The sequence below is a fragment of the Doryrhamphus excisus genome, chromosome 6, assembly GCF_030265055.1.
Source record: "Doryrhamphus excisus isolate RoL2022-K1 chromosome 6, RoL_Dexc_1.0, whole genome shotgun sequence".
NCBI lineage: Eukaryota > Metazoa > Chordata > Actinopteri > Syngnathiformes > Syngnathidae > Doryrhamphus > Doryrhamphus excisus.
The window spans coordinates 23,515,371-23,538,192 of NC_080471.1; the positions used below are offsets into that span (position 1 = coordinate 23,515,371).

A 22,822-nucleotide genomic window follows, 5' to 3' on the forward strand; every position below is an offset into this window, starting at 1 on the left:
AGGAAAATAAACATTTTCCGCCATTCACCGGCATGGCTGCACAGTGTAAACTTTGTATTGATTTTGGTTGGTTTGTTTATATTGTTTATATACACATATAGGTATTTTTATTTGTATTGATTTTGGTTGGTTTGTTGTGCTTTGGATGTTTTTCATGTTTGAAATAAACTTTAAAGAAAAATAAAAGTAGTCGGTCCACGCTTTTTGCGTGTGTTACCTTCTGAGACCGGCAGCAAGTAATTAATACGTTCATTAAAAAAAAGAAAAGACCTTTTCCACACGGCTAGCTTGACGTTGTCTTTAATTTTCCAATCAACATTTGCAATAAAAGTCATTATCATATCCCTCTCTCTTCAATTGTCACCGTTCACTCACAACAAAATGCAGTCGTGTAGGAAAAGAAACATTTTCCGCCATTCACCGGCGTGGCTGCACAGTGTAAACAAATCCGAATCCTACTCCACATTTTCCCACCGTCTTTCCCGGTCGCCCAGTCAACGCTGCAGTTCCAGCAGTCGGCCACGGTTGGGCGCTGTTGCCTCACTATACCCCACTCTCTCTCTTCCTCTCCCCCCGTCAAGCCCTGCCTGCCTCTCCGCCTCAGCCAACCCGGGCTGTGCCGAGCTGCTCCCTGCGGGATCAGAGCGCTCCCCCGCCGGGACCCTTCTCTCACATCCCCCTGCTGGGACGCGGCTACATTTCCAGCCAAGCACTGCCTGCCTTGGCTTTATTATGTGTGTCTGCACCGCAGCCCCGCCAGCAGAGGCAGGCAGAGGAGGAGGGAGACTGGTAGCCAGAGTCAGGACAAAGAAAAAGCAGGGAGACAGAGGCTAACGAAGGGTTAGACCGCTCCAAATATTTGGCTCTTATTCACACCACAGGACAGGGGCTTTAGGGAATAATAAGACAAGAGAAGCGAGTTTGTGGGGGTGGAGATGCTCCACGTCCGCGCCACCAGAGCACCACTAGCGTAGGAAAGGGACGGAGATCGGAGGGCAGACACGTTGGTCACACACCCCGCAAACCTTCTCACCACCCGGACCGTCACCGAGGTGACGACCACAACTTGTTTCTCCTACAGGTTGTGCGGCGTGTGTGTGTTTTTTTTCCGCTTTTTTCACCCCCCGACTCCAGCGAGCGAAGGTGCCGCATTGCAACAGGCGAAGAAGCGGCGTCCAAGTGGAGGAGGAGGAGGGCACTTAACCCGCCTGCGCCCGCCTGCATGGTTAGCTGAAAACACGGAACGGAGCAAAACAGTCGAAATCAAGCGGCACGGCAGAGATGTCCAGACGGAAACAAGCCAAACCTCGCTCCGTTAAAGGTAAGAAAACGTGTGTGCGTTTGCCGTACCGTTTGAAAGCCACGTTGGATCAGAACCACAACCACTGTGATGCGTTCAATGCACCGCTTTAGTATGTTCGTACCTCTTCGCTAATTGTTTGCAGCCCAGCACCTTGCACTAACATTTTAATGCACAGACGCGCAAAATGAGCTTTCTCAGATGCCACTCCGGGTGGACGATAGTTGGCTTAGGCTTTGTTTTCCTCACAGCTTTTTATATTCCCACCCAATTTGTCCACTGTGGTCTTGTCTTGCTAGCATTTGGACACCTTTGGACATGTGTCTCAATGCTTGTCTTGCTCATCTTTGACATGCAAAGACACAAACAAGTGTGGAAGCCACACTTAAACCCCCCCCAGCACTAAAATGGCCTTTCTAAGGTGAAGATAGTCTTGGACTTTGTAATGGACCATGTTTTATAGTCTGATCTGTTCTCCCGAATCGTCCACTCTTGTCTTGTTTATCACAACGAGTGTTTGCCATGGAGGACTTTGCCACCACTGATTTGTGTTGTCGAAGAGCTAGACCGCGACAGTCCGGTCCTGGGACGGACTCCCGAATTCCTCTATGGTTTGGTCTGAATGGTCTGGTGTGTTGGAGGGTTTCCCCGACTGCCCCACTGCAACCTTGTTTGGCTAAATTCACCTTTTGACCCCCATCTCAATGTGGCCTAAATCATCTTGCACGAGTTGATGCTGCACAACAATCTCGTGTTTGATGTCTCGGTGTGATTTTTCATAAAGTTCAGGAGGTTTGAATTCGTTCTTTCATCAGATGGGGTGCTAATCACCGCAACACCAGAGTCATTGCAACGCATGGGGGAACGGGCATCATGCATGAGGGCATGTGTCGGCCTTGGCCTCCGTGTTTCCTTTATGGGACCCAGATGGGCGACGGGATGGGCTGACCATGTGGTCGTCACCCCCCCATTTCCTTCTCCAAATAGGCTTGTCCCGCACGGACTATCAAGGAAGCCAGTAGACCTGACACTGATTCAAACTGGGGGGGGGGTCAGACTCTGAGTAGGATCTACTGGAGGATTTCCTACTTCAGAAGTACGCGGAAGTGTGTTTGGACCAAATAGAATAGGCACCTTTTATTATTTACAAACAACAAAAATGTACCAAAATATTGTAATATAGAGAGCAATAAAACAAACTAATAATTTGAAGGCGATCCATTGATTTAAGAGCATATATAATTATTATATCCTGAATTTCCCACACTTCCTAACTGCTGACCTCCAAGTGAACTGGAATAAGCCCAGCACCTGTAAATATTGACGTAGGAGTTAGTTAAAAATAGGGCCGACTGGAAGGACCCATGCAAATATATTTTTGGGTGTTTTGCTGCAGTTAGATCGCCGAGGTGTTAAATGCTCAAATATCGGCGTGTTTGCAGACGTTTTTGATCTAATCGTCCGCCAACGTTGGTTTTTTAATAAAATTGCATGCGTTGCATGGAATTCCATAGAAGCCAGCGCTAACGGGGTTTTGAGCGGTGACTTGTCTTTTGCGTGGTGTGTTTGTTTGCCGTGCCGTGGCGTACGCCTTCCCCTTGGTTTGCCATGGAACGCCAAAGTAAGTTTAATTTCGGTTGATGATGCGGGTTCTGTTGAGCTATGAGTTGTGGTGGAAGAATACCTACATCGGGTAACTTTTAACACTAACCTCCATTATGTCTTTGAAGCGTAAGGCAGACTCTTCGGTGACAAGGAGGAAGTTGAACGTGGAGTAGCACACAGTTCAGTTCCAAATGTAAATAGTTCACGGTGTTCTTGTTACATTTCTAAATACATTACGTTGATATAAAACAACCCATTTTTGTGTTGTTTATGTCGTGGTGTAGTTGTTTAGATATTTGAGCACAACAATTGTGTCCAAGTTATGCTTGAAATGTATCTTTTTTTTTTTTTAGTCGGGAACCGCTATTTTCCTGAAACTTACCTATGCTCTCCTGCTGATTACTAAAGAATGGAAAAAGATCAAAACCATTTTTTAACATTTAAATCTAATAAAAGACAGGAGTCTCATGCTTCTTTTGGTGGGTTCCATGTTTAATAGCCATAGAACCCAATATTCTGGGTGCCGGCGTCAGGATCATCTAAAATTGTTTTGAAGATCTATAAAGTATCTATCCGGTCTTTTGAAAAATGCGCGGGGTTGAAGAAGTTGTAAAAGCTGCAAAAATTCTGTCTCTCCCTCTTTTGCAACGCCCCTTCCAGCGTGCAAGACAACCACGGGAGGAGTTTTCATGTAATTCTATGTATTTTCTTAACATTGTATTGTATAAATTAGGTGTGGAAGTGGTTGGTAGATGGCGGACGGCCTGCATACGTTCGATACCTGGGAGGTTAGCATTGTCGCCGTCTTGTTTGCATGCATCCCAGCCATGGATGTGACATCATGACAGCGGTCTGATCTCAGCAGCCTGGATAACCAGCTTAGCTTCAGATGAAGCAGAGCGAAGCGAAGCAAGGCCAAGGACTACCACCACCACCGCCGCCGCCGCCGCCGCCGCCGCTCTGTGTACATGCACCTAAGGTGCCGCGGGCCTCGTAACCTAGCTTGCATAAGCCGATGTGTAGTCATGCATCTGCGTGTGTACATGCCTTTTCTGCTATCTCCTCTTCACACCTTGCCCCTTTGACAGCTTGACAGGACCTGGCATTGGGGGGAGATGCAGCCAGATAGAGTTGGAGGGGAACACAGGGGTTAAAGGGGAGAGAGATAGGTGTTTGGGGGGGGGGCATCGGAGGCCAGAGCGAGGTGAGCATCGCCATGGGATTATCTGTGTTTTCATGTTCTTCTGTCTTTCACCTGCTCACCCAACTCTGACTGGCTGGCTGGCTTACAGAGACCCTGGCAAGCCAGGCATGCCAAAACAATAACAGAGAAGCACCGAGTCCCACCTCATCCATCTCTTGCCTTGGATTCTCAGCCGCTCAAAGTGGGGCTGGGCTAGACCGTGAAATCACATTTCCAAGTGAGGAAATCACCATCTCACGGGTCACACTGTGATCTTCCAATATGGCTTCACAGTAGATTGTGGAATAAAACAAAGAACGACGACATAGGCTCGCCTGGAAAGTGACATTTACTCGGCCAAAAGTGGTTACTACTACAGACGGCTCCTGGGAATCTAATGCTTTAGTTCCTTTCAAACATACACTGAGGTACAGTAAGCCCAATTTCATAGCTTCACTATCACCGTTTTTCATAAATATATGACTTAATGAATCATGCTGATTCCTGCTTGAATACGGACGATTATTAGTCAAAACGTGACGGCAGATTTGACATATTAAGTGTTTACCAAATGTTGAATAGTAGTAGCAGTATTCTACACTGGTCACTCGGTGGACTTGACCGCCAGATCAACAGGCTTTTATTGCAGGTTTGAATGATCTCACTCCCTAATGAGAACGGGGGCTACTCTTTTTAACCTTACCTTGCATGTCATGGGGGTCATGCATTCTGTGCACTGTTACAGGACAGATTTAGAGATAGTCATCCTTCCAGAATTTTAGAAGCTGCAAACTTATAACTCTGGTGTCAAAATGATATACCGTATTTTCTGGACTATAAGTCGCACAATGCCAAAAATATATAAGTAGGTAGAAAAAAACATACATAAGTCGCATTTTTTGCAAAATACTTGACCAAAACAGACATTGCGTCATCTTGGAAGGCAAGTTCTAATATGAATAAAAGAATAAAGAACAGGCTGAATAGGTGTAAGATATGCTAACACAATGCTTATTCAGATACACAAAAAATAAACATGAACAGAAAAGGTGTCCAGTATTTATGGAACATAAACACTTTTTTCATTTATAAGTCGCTCTGGAGTATAAGTCGCAGGAACAGCCAACCTATAAAAAAGTGCGACTTATAGTCCAGAAAATATGGTATATACCGTATTTTCTGGACTATAAGTCACTCCGGAGTATAAGTCGCATAAGGCCAAAAATGCATAATTAGGTAGAAAAAAACATACATAAGTCGCACTGGAGTATAAGTCGCATTTTTTGCGGGTAATTTATTTTCCAGACTATTTGACAAAAACGGACATTATGTCCTCTTGGAAGGCAAGTTCTAACATTAATAAAAGAATAGAGAACAGGCTGAATAGGTGTAAGATATGCTAACACAATGCTTATTCAGATACACAAAAAATAAACATGAACAGAAAAGGTGTCCAGTGTTTATGTAACATTTATACATTTCATTTATAAGTCGCTCTGGAGTATAAGTCGCAGGAACAGCCAACCTATGAAAAAAAAGTGCAACTTATAATCTGGAAAATATCATACATCCACACACAACAGGGTTTTGGATGGTCATAGTTTTCTAAATGCTCTATTTGTAAGAACAAAATGCTACAAAAATACTTTTTTGTATTGTATAGTATAGTACTTTTTTGTATGGTTCACCAGCCGACTGGCAAGTTGGCTTATTGTGTGCAACTTTGAAAGTTTGCTATCTATTAAAAGTAGACAGCAGGCTGAAGTTCCTTTTTTTTTTCCAACTAGCTTGAACATTTGAATGTAAAGAGCTTTCGCCTGAAGGTGCTTTTTAATCTTTAAAGAAGCAATTTCTGTTGATTGAATGCGAGTATTGTTGTTTTCTGTTCTAAGAAAGATTCCAATGTTGCAAAGCGTGCTTTCCTTTGCACTTTTCTCTGTGGCTGGAATGCAGTAAACAAATGGAACATTTTGCAGATAATCGAATAAGCGTTGTTCAAAATGCCGATCCCGAGCCGCTGCCGGTTAAGACAAATTGTTACGAGGTGAAATTGAAATGGATGCCATTACTCTCCTTGTGTCAATATCACAAATAAATGACATTTGTCCCGCAAATCAAACAGCCGTGACTTAAAAATCAAGTCACAGTCTTTATATTACAATCCAGTCTACCGCGGACGTTTTACACACTTAGGTCCGTATTAACACTAGGGCACTCGACTAATTGCAGGCCGCTAATTGAACATGGAAAAAAAAAATGCAACAGTCGGCCATTGGGATGGATGAGGGATGAGAGAAGAGGTGATTGGGAATGGGGAGGGGGGGGGGGGGTTCTCTTATCAAAATATTATTTCAGCGGATTAATCCGTTTTTAATGTGTGCCTTTAGTGAGACGCGGCAGCAAAAATCTCCTCCTCCTCCTCCTCCTCCTCCTCTGTCTGCTCTGCCAGCCTCTCCATCCTATCTCGGTCTCTCCTCGCTCGCTCTCAGCTCTCAGCCCCTCGAGTCTCTCATGCATTATGTAGTGATGATTATTACTTAATTACACATTAATAAATCCGCTTCATTTGCAGGACATTAAACTGGAGTTGAGCACATATGACAGGGAGATAGAGGAAAGCAGGAGGAGGTGGGGTGCGGGGGGGTGGAACAGGGAGCACTTACTCTGAGTGTCTATTCGGTTTGTTTAGACTGTTGCTTTTCCTCAGCCAAATGAGCCTTTTGACCAGAAGAGCGAATGAGAGAGAGAGAGAGAGAGAGAGAGAGAGAGAGAGCTCCTCCAGGCTAATGGCATCATTTCCACTCAATCTCCTCCTTTCAGCATCTTCCTCCAGTCGACACCCCTTCTCATTTTCGCTTTCACTGTGTGCACCGGGCAGCGTGTAAACACACCACCAACTTTGCCAGGACCGGCTTCACACTCCTTACTTCTTCCCATCTTCCGTTCGCAGACGCAGTCGATGCCGGGCCGTTTCAACGTGTGCAGAATGGAGTGAAATGTCATGTGACTTTGTCATCCGCGTGTAAGACGATACTCCCGGAGAGTAATTATTCATCGCCTGGAGTGAACGTTAAGCGTTTAAGACATTAAATTAACTAGCACCAAGCCGCCAAAATAGGTAAAAATTAATCGTGGTCGGAAATGTCCTCAAGTAGCAATCTAGTTTAGAGCGTCCATTGTTATGATACTCGGCTGAGGTGCGTATCAACACACACACACGGTGGCTAGTCTTTTACAACCTTTGGGCGATTCCTCGCTCGTAGGCCAAGCGCGGTGCAACTGTATCGCTCAGTTCTCGTTTTTACCCCCCCCCCCCCCCATCACCTCTTTTTCTGTCTGTCTGCTTTTCTACAACCACATCTGGATTGAGCATTTTAGAGCAGGGGTGCTCACACTTTTTCAGCATGCGAGCTACTTTTAAAATGAGCGAGTCAAAATGATCTACCCACTACAAAAATGCAAAACATCTATTTATTTTCAAATGTATTGAGGATTATTTGTACGTACAATGTATGTTGATGTACCTTACATAACCAAATGAGCCAATATTGCAAAACACACATAATTAACTATGAACATTTTTTGTAATTACCTGAGTTTACTTTGATGACTTGCACTGAATTGAACCAGCCAGGGATGCATAGTCCGGACAGTAGCTGCTGATAGCCAGCCTCAAGCACACTTCCAAATGTTTATCAGTCATGGATAATATCCGTATCACAATATCCGTATAATATTCCATATCCGTATGGAAGTGATATGTTTTTTGCCTTTTTACTTGGTCCAGTTTTTGCCTTTTTACTTGGTCCAGCTCCTTCACTCATTTTAGTGACCATAAACTTTAGCGAGGGCTTTAAAATCTGACGCAATTCGCCGACTAGCTTAGCACTTTGCATCGTTGTTTACGCATGAGCGGTGACCTAAAGGTCAAAATTCAGTTGTCATATGACTGGTTGTCCTGTATGTCAATCAAGTAACGGGGATGGATGATAGGCTGACATCGTAAGTTCTGCTGCACTTAGAGACGTTGTTTGATTTGATTGGTCGCCCGAAGGGCAACATTCAGTTGTCATCTGAATGGCTGCCCTGTATGTCAATCAAGTGACGGCATTGATGCTGGGATGATATTTTTGTAATGTCACGCCGCGATCGACCAGCGATCGACCAGTACCACCTCCGCGATCGACCGGTAGATCGCGATCGACTTAATGAGCACCCCTGTTTTAGAGTAACCAGGGCTCTACATTCAAAACAAAAAATACTTCACCCATGGGGAATCCTTAAGGTGAGAACTACATGCTGATAATTCATCAGATAATAGTACTGATGCGTTGTATTTGGAGGAATATCTGAAACGTATTTTTAACATGGCAAGCCATACTACCTTACACATGGTAGTCGTAGTACGCGGTGATATTTATAAGTTGTGCACCACAATGAAACATTATTGAATAGACACATTTGTGTACTAGTAAAGTGTTTTTAATCCAAAAAAAAAAAAGCTCAATGGTCAAACAATAATTTGTGAAGCAAAGGTGAGAAAAATCCAGAGAGAAATGGAAGCGCTAGATTTTGTAGCTTGTGCAAAATCAGCACTTGGTATTGGATCTAATGGGTGGTGTTTCATTGTGACCACTTCAAATTGTCACAGCAATGTGATTCACTCACCTGTGCCATCATTTGATTTGCTAACCGCTAATAAAATACTTGTTTAGGAGGCACTGCTTCATCACTTTTTGCTCTTTTCCTTCACAAGTTGTTGAAGAATTAGACCATGTTGGCAGGGACGCCATGATGGATGTTTTCCTAGTCAAACCATCGCTGATTGGTTGATCGTGAACAAGAACGGATGTGGGTAAACCACGGACCGCGGTCTAAATAAACGATTCTGATTGGTCCATTTCAAGATTTGCAAGGATTGGTTTGCAAATTACCAGCAGAATTACGCAGTCCGTGTTTTACCAACACCCAACAAGAACCGCTTTAAAAAAAGTTTGTTTTAACTTCCATCGGTACATCGTTTTTGTCGAGCCCCCGGTAGCTTTAATGTCATCTTTTGGCAGCGCTCACTGGATTTCACCGGCCGATTGGCTCCATTAAAAGTACACACACGCCTCTGTGTTGTTGTTGGTTCAGGACCGAGGTAGGGAACCTATGGCTCGGGAGCCAGGTAGGGCTCTTTTGATGACTGTATCTGGCTCTCAAGCGTTTCTTACCACAATGAAAATTTATTTTTGCTAACATTTTAAAGCAGGGGTCGGGAACCTTTTTGGCTAAGAGAGCCATGAAGACCAGATATTTTAAAATGTGTATCTATGAGAGCCATATACATTTTTTTAAACATTGAATGCAATAAAATGTGTGCATTTTTATGTAAGACCAACAGTTTTAGATATAATGGGCTCTAATTACGTAGACCAGGCACACTACCCCACGCCAATGGGGTGTGGCCAGCACACTTTCGTGAGCAGCGCAGTGTCTAATAATAAATCAAATACTTGTTGCCATTAATGCAACTTCTGCTGCTGCATGGTTTTGCACCATACTCCGTACATGTATTTCATTCTTTTGGCCATCTTCGTCAGAAGGCTTGGTTCTGCAGCTTTAGCTAGGTGACTATTTGACTAAAGGAGGAAAGTTTATATTTACATGTTGACATCTCAATGACCGAGGTAGACTACCGCATTACCCAGTAATAATCCAGTTTTGGTGTTTGACCTGGAAAATATCATCAAGAAAGATGGATATGGTCGGCCGTATTGCAGTAGAAAATAGATGGACGGATTAAAATGCATAAGAAAGTTGTTGATTATTTTTAACAGTAATTTCTGTGATGTTTACTTTAAAATGTTAGCAAAAATACATTTTTATTGTGGTAAGAAACGCTTGAGAGCCAGATACAGTCATCAAAAGAGCCCTACCTGGCTCCCGAGCCATAGGTTCCCTATCTCTGTTTTAAAGTAAACATCACGGAAATGACGTCCATCTATTTTCTACTGCAATACGGCCGACCATATCCATCTTTCTTGATGATATTTTCCAGGTCAAACACCAAAACTGGATTATTACTGGATAATGCGGTAGTCTACCTCGGTCATTGAGATGTCAACATGTAAATGTAAACTTTCCTCCTTTAGTCAAATAGTCACCTAGCTAAAGCTGCAGAACCAAGCCTTCTGACGAAGATGGCCAAAAGAATGAAATACATGTACGGAGTACGGTGCAAAACCATGCAGCAGCAGAAGTTGTATTAATGGCAACAAGTATTAGATTTATTATTGGACACTGCGCTGCTCACGAAAGTGTGCTGGCCACACCCCCTTGGCGTGGGGTAGTGTGCCTGGTCTACGTAATTAGAGCCCATTATATCTAAAACTGTTGGTCTTACATAAAAATGCACACATTTTATTGCATTCAATGTTTAAAAAAATGTATGTGGCCTTCATGGCTCTCGTAGCCAAAAAGGTTCCCGACCCCTGGTTCAGGACGTCGCTGTAACCGCGGTTCCCACAGGACCGCCATCTATCTGTGGCGTTAAACTGCATATGGTAAAACTTGCTGCATGGTAGGTAGAGCAGGTCATCTGAAAACCGAAAGGTTGGCGCGTCAATGCTTTGCTCCATCCACCCAGTCACTGCCGTTGTGTCCCTGGGCAAGACATTTCACCCAATGAGTGTTTGGTCTGTCAGACTAACCCAAGGCGGCTGTGTCTACAGATGTAGTTTACCATCCCCAGTGTGTGACTGAGTGAATAATTGTTTCATTTCATTGTGAATCGCTTTTGGTGCCTTGAAAAGCGCAATATGAAATGGAATCTATTATTTTTAATCATCGTTATACTAAGATAAATATATTTTTATTGTATTTTTTACAGCGGCGGGTTGCCAGATGCTTTTAACAACAGTGCAGCCATTGTGCTCGTACTGTGTTAAAGGTTGCATCGGCTTTGCATGAAAGCTCGCCGAACCATTAAATGGCTTTTTGAAAGCTTTGTTTGAAATTCTATTGACTACTCAGTCGGGAATTGATTAGATTTTTGGTTTGTATTTAATGGGGCCAAACAAGCTAATATAATTGGTGACTGGTGGCACCCGATGGCACTTTGCATCGAACGTCCTGCAATGGGGGCTCCTGTTGATCTCCGCTCAATTAAGACCCGATGACTTGAAGGTTTGAGTGAAACGGACCTCGGTTTGAATAAAATAACGGACGGCTGAATTCCATTTAGCAGCTTCAGTGTCACATCCATGGTGGGGTGCATGCTGACTACGTGTCACATGATGCTGAATAGACCAGAGTTCTTATTGTGGTTTTTAGAAGCAGGCTCCTTTATTGGCGTCAAGATTGAATGGAAAAGGAAGAGTGCTTATTTTTTCAGAGCCTCCACTGGCAGGATTATGCAAAAACTACTTGAAGAACACACAGAGGGGCGGAGGGGTGGGCCACCAGCCAAGGAAGGACCCGCTACTTTCTGGTGTGGATCAGGGATTTTATTTCCCACTTCACATTCTAAGAAAGCAGATTTTTCTATTTTGATTTAATTGAATTTTGTCTACAAAATTCATCCAAATGCGGCACGTGTCTATTTCCAATGCGGACAATCTGGCACCGGCACATCGGCATGGTCATGGCTAATCGTCTATTAAGTGAATTATTGATTTCTCCGTCTTGATGTTTTGATTACATAATGGGCATACCCATAAAAAACCCTTTTTCATACTCTGTCTGTTATTAATGGGCAGTGATTGAAGTAATTGAATATATTTCAATTAGTGACTATGAGCTGCTTCAGTCTTTTTGTTTTGATTCTTTTCTTAGTCGATTAATCTGAAGCTTCTTGTTTTGATTAATCGATTAATCAGTTCGGCCCTATAAGGACCAAATCGATATGACACAGCATATCAAAAATAAGCAAATATGTTGTTTATTCATTCATTTTTTACTGCTTATTGTCACGGGGGGTGGGGCTGCAGGAGCCGGGGTACACCCTGCACTGGTGGCCAGCCAATCCCAGGGCATATATAGACAAACAACCATTCACACTCACATTCATACCTATGGACAATTTGGAGTGGCCAATTAACCTTTTACTTTTACTTTTTTTGTAACTAGTTACCTTTGTAGTGGAGTAACTCAGTTACTTTTTTGTAACTAGTAAGTAGTTACTTTTGTAGTGGGGTAACTCAGTTACTTTTTGTAACTAGTTACTTTTGTATTGGAGTAACTCAGTTACTTTTTTGTAACTAGTAACTAGTTACTTTTGTAGTGGAGTAACTCAGTTACTTTTTTGTAACTAGTAACTAGTTACTTTTGTAGTGGGGTAACTCAGTTACTTTTTTGTAACTAGTTACTTTTGTATTGGAGTAACTCAGTTACTTTTTGTAACTAGTAACTAGTTACTTTTGTAGTGGAGTAACTCAGTTACTTTTTTGTAACTAGTAACTAGTAACTTTTGTAGTGGGGTAACTCAGTTACTTTTTTGGAACTAGTTACTTTTGTATTGGAGTAACTCCGTTACTTTTTTGTAACTAGTAACTAGTTACTTTTATCGTGGAGTAACTCAGTTACTTTTTTGTAACTAGTAACTAGTTTCTTCTGTAGTGGGGTAACTCAGTTACTTTTTTGGAACTAGTTACTTTTGTATTGGAGTAACTCAGTTACTTTTTTGTAACTAGTAACTAGTTACTTTAGTAGTGGAGTAACTCAGTTACTTTTTTGTAACTAGTAACTAGTTACTTTTGTAGTGGGGTAACTCAGTTACTTTTTGGAACTAGTTACTTTTGTATTGGAGTAACTCAGTTACTTTTTTGTAACTAGTAACTAGTTACTTTTGTAGTGGAGTAACTCAGTTACTTTTTTGTAACTAGTAACTTTTGTAGTGGGGTAACTCAGTTACTTTTTTGTAACTAGTTACTTTTGTATTGGAGTAACTCAGTTACTTTTTTGTAACTAGTAACTAGTTACTTTTGTAGTGGAGTAACTCAGTTACTTTTTTGTATGTTTTTGGAATGTGGGAGGAAACCGGAGTACCCGGAGAAAACCCACGCATGCACGGGGAGAACATGCAAACTCCACACAGAGATGGCCGAAGGTGGGATCGAACTAGGGTCTTCTAGCTGTGAGGTCGCTAACCACTCAACCACCATGCAACTCACGATGGTGTTTGCTGTTTTCCGAAGTCAAAGCTGATGAGTGTGAAGATCATAGGTCAGCTCTCATGGATGACTTACAAAATTAGAAAATGTACAAAAATTAATCGAATACTAAATTGATTAATTGGATGTCCGATGAATGATGGATTCAGTGATTCATTGTTTCAGCTCCAGCTCAGTGGTTCTCATACTTGGATTTACTGGCCACCAGACCCATGTTATTTTTTTATTGTACGGCGTCGTGAGCGTGTCCAGAAACGGGTATTGGAATGCTAGCATGAACTCCTTATCAGCATCTGACCTGGTGTGGTGGTGCAGCAGTGCGTGTGTGTGTGTGGGGGGGGGGACCAGGCGTCACGGACCGGGTCTGCGCCATTGTTGCAGCTTAGCTAGCCTTGTTTATCTGCTGCTAGCTCACTGGACCTTGACACTCACACCTCTGGAGTCCAGCGGACTCTGACTCAAATACGGCTGGCCGGACATGGATCACGCCGGCGTGAGGTGAACATACGCACATGCTCAGTTGATCCCGATCTAGCGTGCCAGGTTTTTATCCAGCCAACGCTAGATGGTCTGACTGGATGTGAAGCTGAGCGAGTTCCATGCAAGTTGGCGGTGAGTCTTCATTGCTGTCATTTTGTTCTGGATTCGTCTTATGTTGACGAGGGAAGACTTGATTTGTGAAAATATGTATTTTGTTGTATTATACAATATACAATACAATATATTGTATTATTTGCACGCCGTATAAACTGGCTAAGACCACTTCAGGCTCCAGCTAAAATGGGAGTTTACGCTTCTTCACTCTTCTGTCCGCCTTTATTCCTTCACGCAGTCAATTGCTATTCTCCCGTGACTCCTTCCTCCACCCCCGTCCCCCGTCTGATGATACCCGTCACCCCCCCCAATTCCCCTCTTCCTTTCTACATTAAACATTAGTGGTGGGGGCAATTATCAGCACCCCTCTGCACATGTCACGGTTTCATGATAAATGTATTAGACTCTCTTCTTTTTGTCTGACATACAGACCACAAAGGTCTTCAATATGTGACATTTTAGCACCCTGACCCCAAAACTATTCTATTCAAGCCGATTAATCTGAAGCTTATTCTTTTGATTAATCGAGTAATGGGTTAATTTCATATCGGAAAAGACGAAATTGACAAATTAATCAAATATTCACATTTAGATCATAAAAAAATTATTAAGGCAAACTACAATTAATTTGGATAATTGATTAATCTTCGATTCATCAGTTAATTATTGCATCTTTAGTTCCACGCCTACCAGTGAATGGCATAATTGTCCATCTGTAGCACTGACATGCCCCTATGACTTCAGATCAACATTTTATTATAATAAAATTGGCGTTATTGATTATTAAATTCAGTGACGGACGCTAACAAGCTAAATGCACAAAGCCCTAAATATTATATATATATATTATAATATAATTATTAAACCTATTTTAAATGACAAAACGTAGCAGTACTCGCCACTAATGAATGATAATGGAAGATGAGCGATAGAACGGTCGGAATTGTGGAGTCACATGCAACTATGGTGCGTTCAAGGGCCGCGGAACAAAGTGGGACATCTTAGCGCTTGATGGCAAAAATGATCAGAGAAGCATGTAAAAGTAAACAATGCGACACGGATGCTGTACATTAGCGACTTTTGTGTTTTTTGCGAAAAAGCTGCCTATTTTTGGAGGAAAATGTAGGATCCCCCATTTTTTCACCCCCCACCCCCCCACATAAACGTCCACAATGCCCAGTGTGACACAAGCTAGTGCGTATTGTACTCAGAGTGTCGAGTCTTAAACAGGACAAGCTGTCCTTTATTTTATTGGACACTTTGAGCGGCCTTTGTAGCGCACGCCTCTATAGAACTACCGATGCCTCTTTTTAATGCTGGAGCCTTTAGTTGGTTTTTCTAAGTCCTTTCCATTCACCTTCCAGTCAAAAGGCAAGTGGGCCCCGCTGTGAGACGTACAATAGAACGAGTGGGGGTGACAGCGAAAGGGAGCGTGAAAGCAACAGTGAGAGCTGGTGTGTGGGGGCGGGGGGGGTTGGGCAATGGAGGTGTGAGAAAAAAGAAGACATTTTAATATTGTTGATGGAGTGGCACACTCAATTATTATTATTTTTTAATTATTACAAATTTGATTTATTTATACAGATGCAGTCCAATTATTATTAATAATCAATAATTATTGATTATTGAGCAGTCTTGCTTGAAAAAAAAAATGCCGATGGAGCCCAGAGTGGAACTGCCAAACTTGTCTGTTTCCCGACCCCTCCTCCATTCTGAACACCTAACCCCCCCTCCCCGCCTGCCTAAAATCACTATGGTAGTCCTTGTGTGAGGTGGTTACGCAATTATTTTAAGATCAATTTGAATGGTTGTACTTAAAAAGTACATTTACCCACGAAGCACACATGTATACAAGTACAGGTGCTACTATTGCCGTTCTATTATTATACTATTACTATTGAACTTTAGCGGTAAAAGATGTTCATCCACACGCCTTGTCCGACGTAATTCCGCAATTTACCATCGTAGATTACCGTATTTTCTGGACTATAAGTCGCACTGGAGTATAAATCGCATTTTTTGCAGTTAATTTATTTTGCAAACTTCTTGACTAAAACAGACATTACGTCATCTTGGAAGGCAAGTTCTAACAATAATAAAAGAATAGAGAACAGGCTGAATAGGTGTAAGATATGCTAACACAATGCTTATTCAGATACACAAAAAATAAACATGAACAGAAAAGGTGTCCAGTATTTATGGAACATAAACACTTTTTTCATTTATAAGTCGCTCTGGAGTATAAGTCGCAGGAACAGCCAACCGATGAAAAAAAGTGTGACTTATAGTCCAGAAAATACGGTATATACCGTATTTTCTGGACTATAAGTCGCTCCGGAGTATAAGTCGCACAAGGCCAAAAATGCATAATTAGGTATAAAAAACATACATAAGTCGCATTTTTTGCAGGTAATTTATTTTCCAAAGTACTTAACCAAAACAGACATTACGCCATCTTGGAAGGCAAGTTCTAACATGAATAAAAGAATAGAGAACAGGCTGAATAGGTGTAAGATATGCTAACACAATGCTTATTCAGATACACAAAAAATAAACATGAACAGAAAAGGTGTCCAGTGTTTATGTAACATAAACACTTTTTTCATTTATAAGTCGCTCTGGAGTATAAGTCGCAGGAACAGCCAACCTATGAAAAAAAAGTGCGACTTATACTCCGGAGCGACTTATAGTCCAGAAAATACGGTATATACCATATTTTCTGGACTATAAGTCGCTCCGGAGTATAAGTCGCACAAGGCCATAAATGCATAATTAGGTAGAAAAAAACATACATAAGTCGCATTTTTTTCCATTTATAAGTCGCTCTGGAGTATAAGTCGCAGGAACAGCCAACCTATGAAAAAAAAGTGCCACTTATAGTCCGGGAAATACGGTAAGTTGTGTTCTGACCTCGCTGCAACTCTTGAAGCTAGCGCTTCCGTAGCTGCTGAGCAAAGTACGGTGTTTTTTTTAACAGTAGAACATGTATGTATTTCAACTTAGACGTGTTTTACGTGGGGAAAAACTGCCTATTTTTGGAGAAAAAAACATGTAAACAATATTTCATTGACCGCGGATGTGCAGGATGCACTGTATTGTGTATTTTATTTTTCAGTCTCCACCGAAAGATGAGAGTCGAGTTCGCTGGTGTGGAATCCGTGCACCACGACACGTCTGTTTAGTTCTTCTTCAGAAGTTCTACTTCTGCACCTTTCTCTCCTGCTCCGTCTGTCGCTCGGCCTCCTAATCAAGTTTGTATCACGCTAAATAATGCCTGAGCGTGAAATCGGCGTCTTCAGTCAGGAAGCGTCCCCCAGCCTGTACGACACGAGAAGACAATTACGAAGCCTCCCCAGCCCTCCGCCCTGCAGCTTGTTCTCCGCCGCTTCTTTGCACGTGAGCGCTATCCGCTCTTCTTCGCCGCGCGTCTCAGTGCAGCTCGTGTTTGCGCTCCGTCTCACAAATGTTGAACTTGCGACGCTATTTGACTTGTACGTGTCCCGGGCTGAGTGGAGGCTGCTGGGGGAGCTTGGAGTTGAGTTATTTTTGGAGTACCTCCCCAGAGCACCGGGCACTCCAGAGGAAAAGCTTCCCTCTTCTCCTCCTGGCCACTCTTTGTCTTCCACTCCTTCGCTCTCTCCTCCTCACCTCTCATCTCTCCCCTCCGTAACTTCCCATCCGCCCCTCCTTCTCATCACTATGTCTTCTACTATTGACTCCGCGCCACACTCTTTCTGACAGAAAAAAACAAATGTCAGATCAGAGAGGCTCTTTAATCTCACGCTGAGCTGTTTAGCCCAGAACATCAACCCCGTGTGTGTTTTCTGTGTGTGTGTGTGTGTGTGATGCATGTTCTTTTCGAGGCGCCTTTTGTGCTTCTGAATGTGTTCCTGCAGAATCAAATATCACAAGCACTTAATTCCATTCAATACCAAAACATTATTTGTGGGATGATTAAGCAGTTATGGACTTAAATCTGCATAAACAATCTCTCTCTGGTTCTACCATATCTTACTTATTGTGTGGAAATATGGGCTAATAACTATAAAAGCAATCTTCACTCGCTAAATGTACTGCAAAAAAAGGTCAGTAAGGATAATTCATAATGCCGCCTACAGAGAACATACTAACTCCTTATTTCTAAAATCACAAATACTTCAACTTGCTGATATAGTTCATCTTCAAACAGCTAAAATAATGCATAAGGCTAAAAATAAGCAATGAGCTAAAAATGTCATCCAATACTTCTCTACAAGAGAGGAGAAATATGATCTCAGGGAAGAAGTACATTTGAAACACTTCTATGCTAGGACTACGTTATGCTAGCCATAGCATTTCAGTATGTGGAATCAAACTATGGAATGGATTGAGTAAGGAAATCAAACAATGCACAACGATGAGCCAATTCAAGAAACAATACAAGCAGTTGATGTTTGCTAAATACAAGGATGTGACAAAAAATAATTTTTTTAAAAATTAAAAAAATTAAGAATATTTTTTTAATTAAAAAATATTAAGATAAATGTTTTAGAAAATATATAAAAATAAATAAAGTTTTAAAAAATTAAATTATATTAGGAAAGCAGGAAGTGAACAAATGTAACAGTTAGTGATTGTAAAAGTACCAGATGGAGGGGTAGGATTTAATAAGCTTTGCTTCTTCCTACTCCTTTTGGACATGTGGAACTGGGAACTGATTATGGGATGCACTCAATTGGAATCTGATGCATGTTCTAATGAAATAAAACCATTACCATTACCATTACCATTACCATTACCATTACAATGACTTGTGTTGCACAACACAACAACATTGCACATGTGTGTGTGTGAGAGAGAGAGGGTAGAAGACATGGCGTCCTTGTGGTTTGTCGATGAGGAGGTTGCATAGCAACTCAGCTGGATGTAAAACGACAATGGCTTCATATACAGTAAGAATCTAGCGTAACTTCATTGTCATTGAATTGAAGGCAACTGGACTGTTCAAGTTGTCGTAGAAGACGTTTCATGTCTCATCCGAGCAAGTTTCATCCGTTTATGGCGGGGTGCGTGCCCGGAAAGAAGACCTCACCGCCTTCGGTGATCAAAATTCATGCCTGTTGGTCACTCTTGGTCACAGACGATGTGATTATTTAATTGTTCTCATATTTTGGGGGTTGACCAACAAAGTCCCAAGATGGACTGGTCGGCGACCCCTGGTGTCTACCTGGAGTCGAGAAAGCATCAGACTAGCGTTGTTCTATCTCGTCTTTGATCATGGGAAGCGTCTTCAAAGACGACCCGAACAGTCCAATTGGATTCGATTCATCGAGTCGTTCCCTGAGCATCCGTGACCTGGATGAACGAGAATAATCACAGACATCCCAAGTCGGCACACAATAAAGAATGACGATAATTCATCGAGAAAAGTTTGCGTTAGAATAAAACTGCCAGGTTAAGCCCCGAATGAGAGATGAAGACAGGAAGTGAAGGAATCAGGGGTGTGGAGCCACATCAATTTTTGTGGCTCCGGCTCCGGCTCCGGCTCCGGGCAAAATGGTGTGGCTCCTTGTGGCTCCGGCTCCGGCTCCGGCTCCGGCTCCGGCTAGGTCTATTTTTCACCAAGTTAAAGAGTAACTTATAGCGCATTTTAACGGTTTTGAGCAAGCAAAAACAGCCTTTTCTTTTTTCATCGAATGTATTTTGTATTAACCAACACATCTTTACAGAAAAATGGAACCATGTTGCCCAAAATCGCTAAAACATGGGAAAGACGTAAAAGTGAGTCATTGGCTTTCACAGCAACTCAGAACTTTTCACATCATGCATCTCTCACTGCAAGCACTCGCGTTTTACTCATTGGAACGTATGAGGAGCATTGCCTCCACGATGTCTTCCTTCATCCGGGATCTAAGGTCCGTTAGCAGAAGTTTCATGGCCGAGAACAGCCGTTCGACTGACACTTGTGTCGTGGGTAGAGCGGCCAGGGCGAGGCTGGTCGTCTGAACGGCCGCTGGGTACTTGCCGATGATGCTCCAGACGTCTTTTCCCTTCAGTCGTCCGAGATTCTTCATCTCATGCACTGCATCCGTCACCGAAGAGGGTGTTTGCATCACTGCATGACGCCCGCGTTCGAGCCGGTCCAACTCCTGTTCAAATGGGTCGTCTTCTTGCTCGGAGCTCGCGCTGCTCAGCTGATGCTCTGCTGCAGTAGAAGCTCCAGAGTTCTCTATGTGATGAACCCTGTGAGTGATCTTGATGAAGGCATCTTCGGCACGTTGCAGTCTCTCGCCTAGTAGGATCCTGTACCGGGCGTCGGCGAAGACGGCAGCCAACACGGCATCCGACTCGAGCAGTGTCTCTTCCCGCCCTCGCATGGAGGAGGCGATAGCGGCGCCGATGCCCCCGTTCTTCTCCAGTCCGTCCCGCAGCTTCAGCCACTCTTTGAGAAACGTCCCTGGTGTGAGCTCACTGCTCTGTAACCGAATGGTCACGATGTATGGGTCCTTGAGGACGTCAGCAAGTTGTTGGATTCGCTGCCATTTTTCGTCCGACAGGTGCAAGTCCGGCGCGACAGCAGCATAATCTTGCACCACCTCCCGGAGTTCCAGCAGGCGGTTCACCATGGCGTAGCTGCTGCCCCACCTTGTTGGCACGTCGATGATCGGGAGCAGATGACCTTTCTTTTTCAGAGATGCCACCATGTTCGGCGCCCTGAGCTTCTTCACGACGCTTCGGGCATGCTCCAACACCGCATGTGCACCTCGTTGCTTCAATCCGTCGCGTACAGCCAGCTGTAGGGTGTGAACACCACATCGCGTCATGTGGACATTGGTGTTTGCGCCAGCTGCTGGGCGCGAGCCTGTGGACGTGTCGAAGTGATCCACAATCAGGTCGCGGAGTGTTTCGTCATCACCAACCTCGTCCTCTTCTTGATCTCCCTGATCATCCGCACTTCCCTCCTCTAGCAATTCACTGCTCCTCTCTTCATCACTCTGGTTCAATAGCTCTACGGTTTTCACCATCGCCCTGGCATTGTCCGTGACCACAGCAAGCACTTGATCTTTGTTGAGCTCGTACCTCTCCAGCGCTTTCTTGAGCAGCTCCAGCGTTTCCTTCGCAGTGTGCTTGCCGGCACAGTCCGTGACAGCTAGTGTCTTGATTGTCGGCTTCCCGTCGTGAAAAAACTGGGCGTTGATAGCCAGGTAACTGGAGCCAAGCCGGGTTGCTCCGTCCATCTTCAAGTACACGGGTTTGTTCCTCATGATGCTGATGAGGCCAGACTCCAGTTGCCGAGCCCGATTGATCACCATCTCGCGAACGGCGTTCCTGTCCAGGCTGACGTGCAGCTGCCTCGCGATGGACCCGGCGATGGCACCGAAGCCGGCCGAGGACGAGAAGAAGGAGAGCGGCAAGGAGTCCTTTACCACCATGCTCACAAGTCCGTCGGTGAACTCGCTCTTGCTGATATTCAGTGTCACTTTCGAAGACGTGATGTACCTGCCGGAACCAGAAATAATTTGTTGTTTTGGGACACACATGTGCACGATTTTTTTAATTACAATAATTTTCGGCGAAGATGAAATTTAGATGTTTCTTGAAATTTAGAAAGGCAAGTCAACAACAACCGAGTGACAACAACCTTGTCAGCGGGCCCATATAACGTCGAGTCTACAGGGGGCATGCCACGACAAGTCGACCGCAAAGTAGGGCGTTTCAACACCCGACCCTCTCAGAATACAACAAAAATTCGTCTGTTGAGTTGTCATGGTCATGGATTTGAAATTTCCCAATCTTAGATCAATAGAGTTCAAGGTTATGGAGCTATATCTAGTTCAAACCACACAATTTTTTTAAAACGAAGTTCTTAGAAAATATATAGGTATCAGGAGAGCTAAGGCGTCTATGTAGCTAGCAGAAAAAAAACTCACTCGAAAGTCCATTTCACATTCTTAAAAAAATGGATTTTAGATATTTTTGTAGCAAATTTCAAAAAGAGGTTAATGCCATTTTCATTATTTGAATTAATCTCATAAAAAGATGACCCACTTTTTTGGAGAAATGCACGTCACATCAATGCTTACTTAATCCTCTTAATGTCAACAAAAATATAGAGTGGGATTCCATTACTTTCATCCAAACATCGATATGACAAGGAGTGGATCACGCCCGGTGTCGGCCGCCTCCCCCCCCCCATTACTCCCTCCCTCCATCTCAGCTGATGCGACAGAGGGGAGTGGGGGGTACCGTATAGTCAGCGGAGCCGAGGGGGAGCGGGAAGCGGGGCGGGCTCGTCAGCGTCAGACGTGCCTGACCAGTGACCACTGACCAGCGACCCCCTTGAATGCTCACTGGTAAGCACATTGTTATGAGAAGCCCTGAGAAAGACTTTATAATGCAACGTGTCGCATTTTTTGCGAACATTGCAGCACCAGCACGCGTTCATGAAGTGGTTATCCGTCCTTGCGTAAGGCGGAATGGAATGATTCGAGTTTCGGAGGTCGGAGCCACAGGAGCCACAAAGTCAGAGTGGCTCCGGCTCCGGCTCCGGCTCCGGGCAAATCGTGTGGCTCCGAGTGGCTCCGGCTCCGGCTCCGGCTCCGGCTCCGGCTCCACACCCCTGGAAGGAATAGAGAAAAGGCGATAAAAAAGTGTGAATAAATAAAATAAACACGGCCAGCGCGACGAAGCTTGTCCGTCAGGCTTTGTGGTGATGTTCCTTCCATTGCAGCCATCTAAGCCCGCTGCACCCCGCGTCCCTTTGCACACGCTCGAACAAAAGCACACACACACACAACACAAAGTGGCCCAAACCTCCAACGGGTCCGGCGCTCTGGATGCGCATGCATGGTTTTGTATTTTAAGGCTGTTTTTGTTGGAATTGCAGGCAGACACAGAGAGCGGTTTTAGTGCTGATAAAAGTATTTGGTTAATCAGCTTCTGGCCTCGTCCCCCGACGAGAGAGCCTTGTGTATGTGCATGTGTCGGACACAGGCAGTCGAAGTT

At 43.7% G+C, this 22,822-nt stretch overlaps 1 protein-coding gene across 2 annotated transcripts in view; it reads left to right on the forward strand.

The window, feature by feature from the left end:
• Nucleotides 1-586: 586 nt before the first annotated feature.
• The window catches only part of znf423 (zinc finger protein 423), a 175,002-nt gene continuing 152,766 nt past the window's right edge, over nt 587-22,822 (forward strand). For both annotated transcript variants that reach the window (XM_058076285.1, XM_058076286.1), the window contains exon 1: nt 587-1,321. In XM_058076285.1, the coding sequence (XP_057932268.1) occupies nt 1,282-1,321 (40 nt within the window). In that variant the 5' untranslated portion in view covers nt 587-1,281. The remainder of the gene's footprint in view (nt 1,322-22,822) is intronic.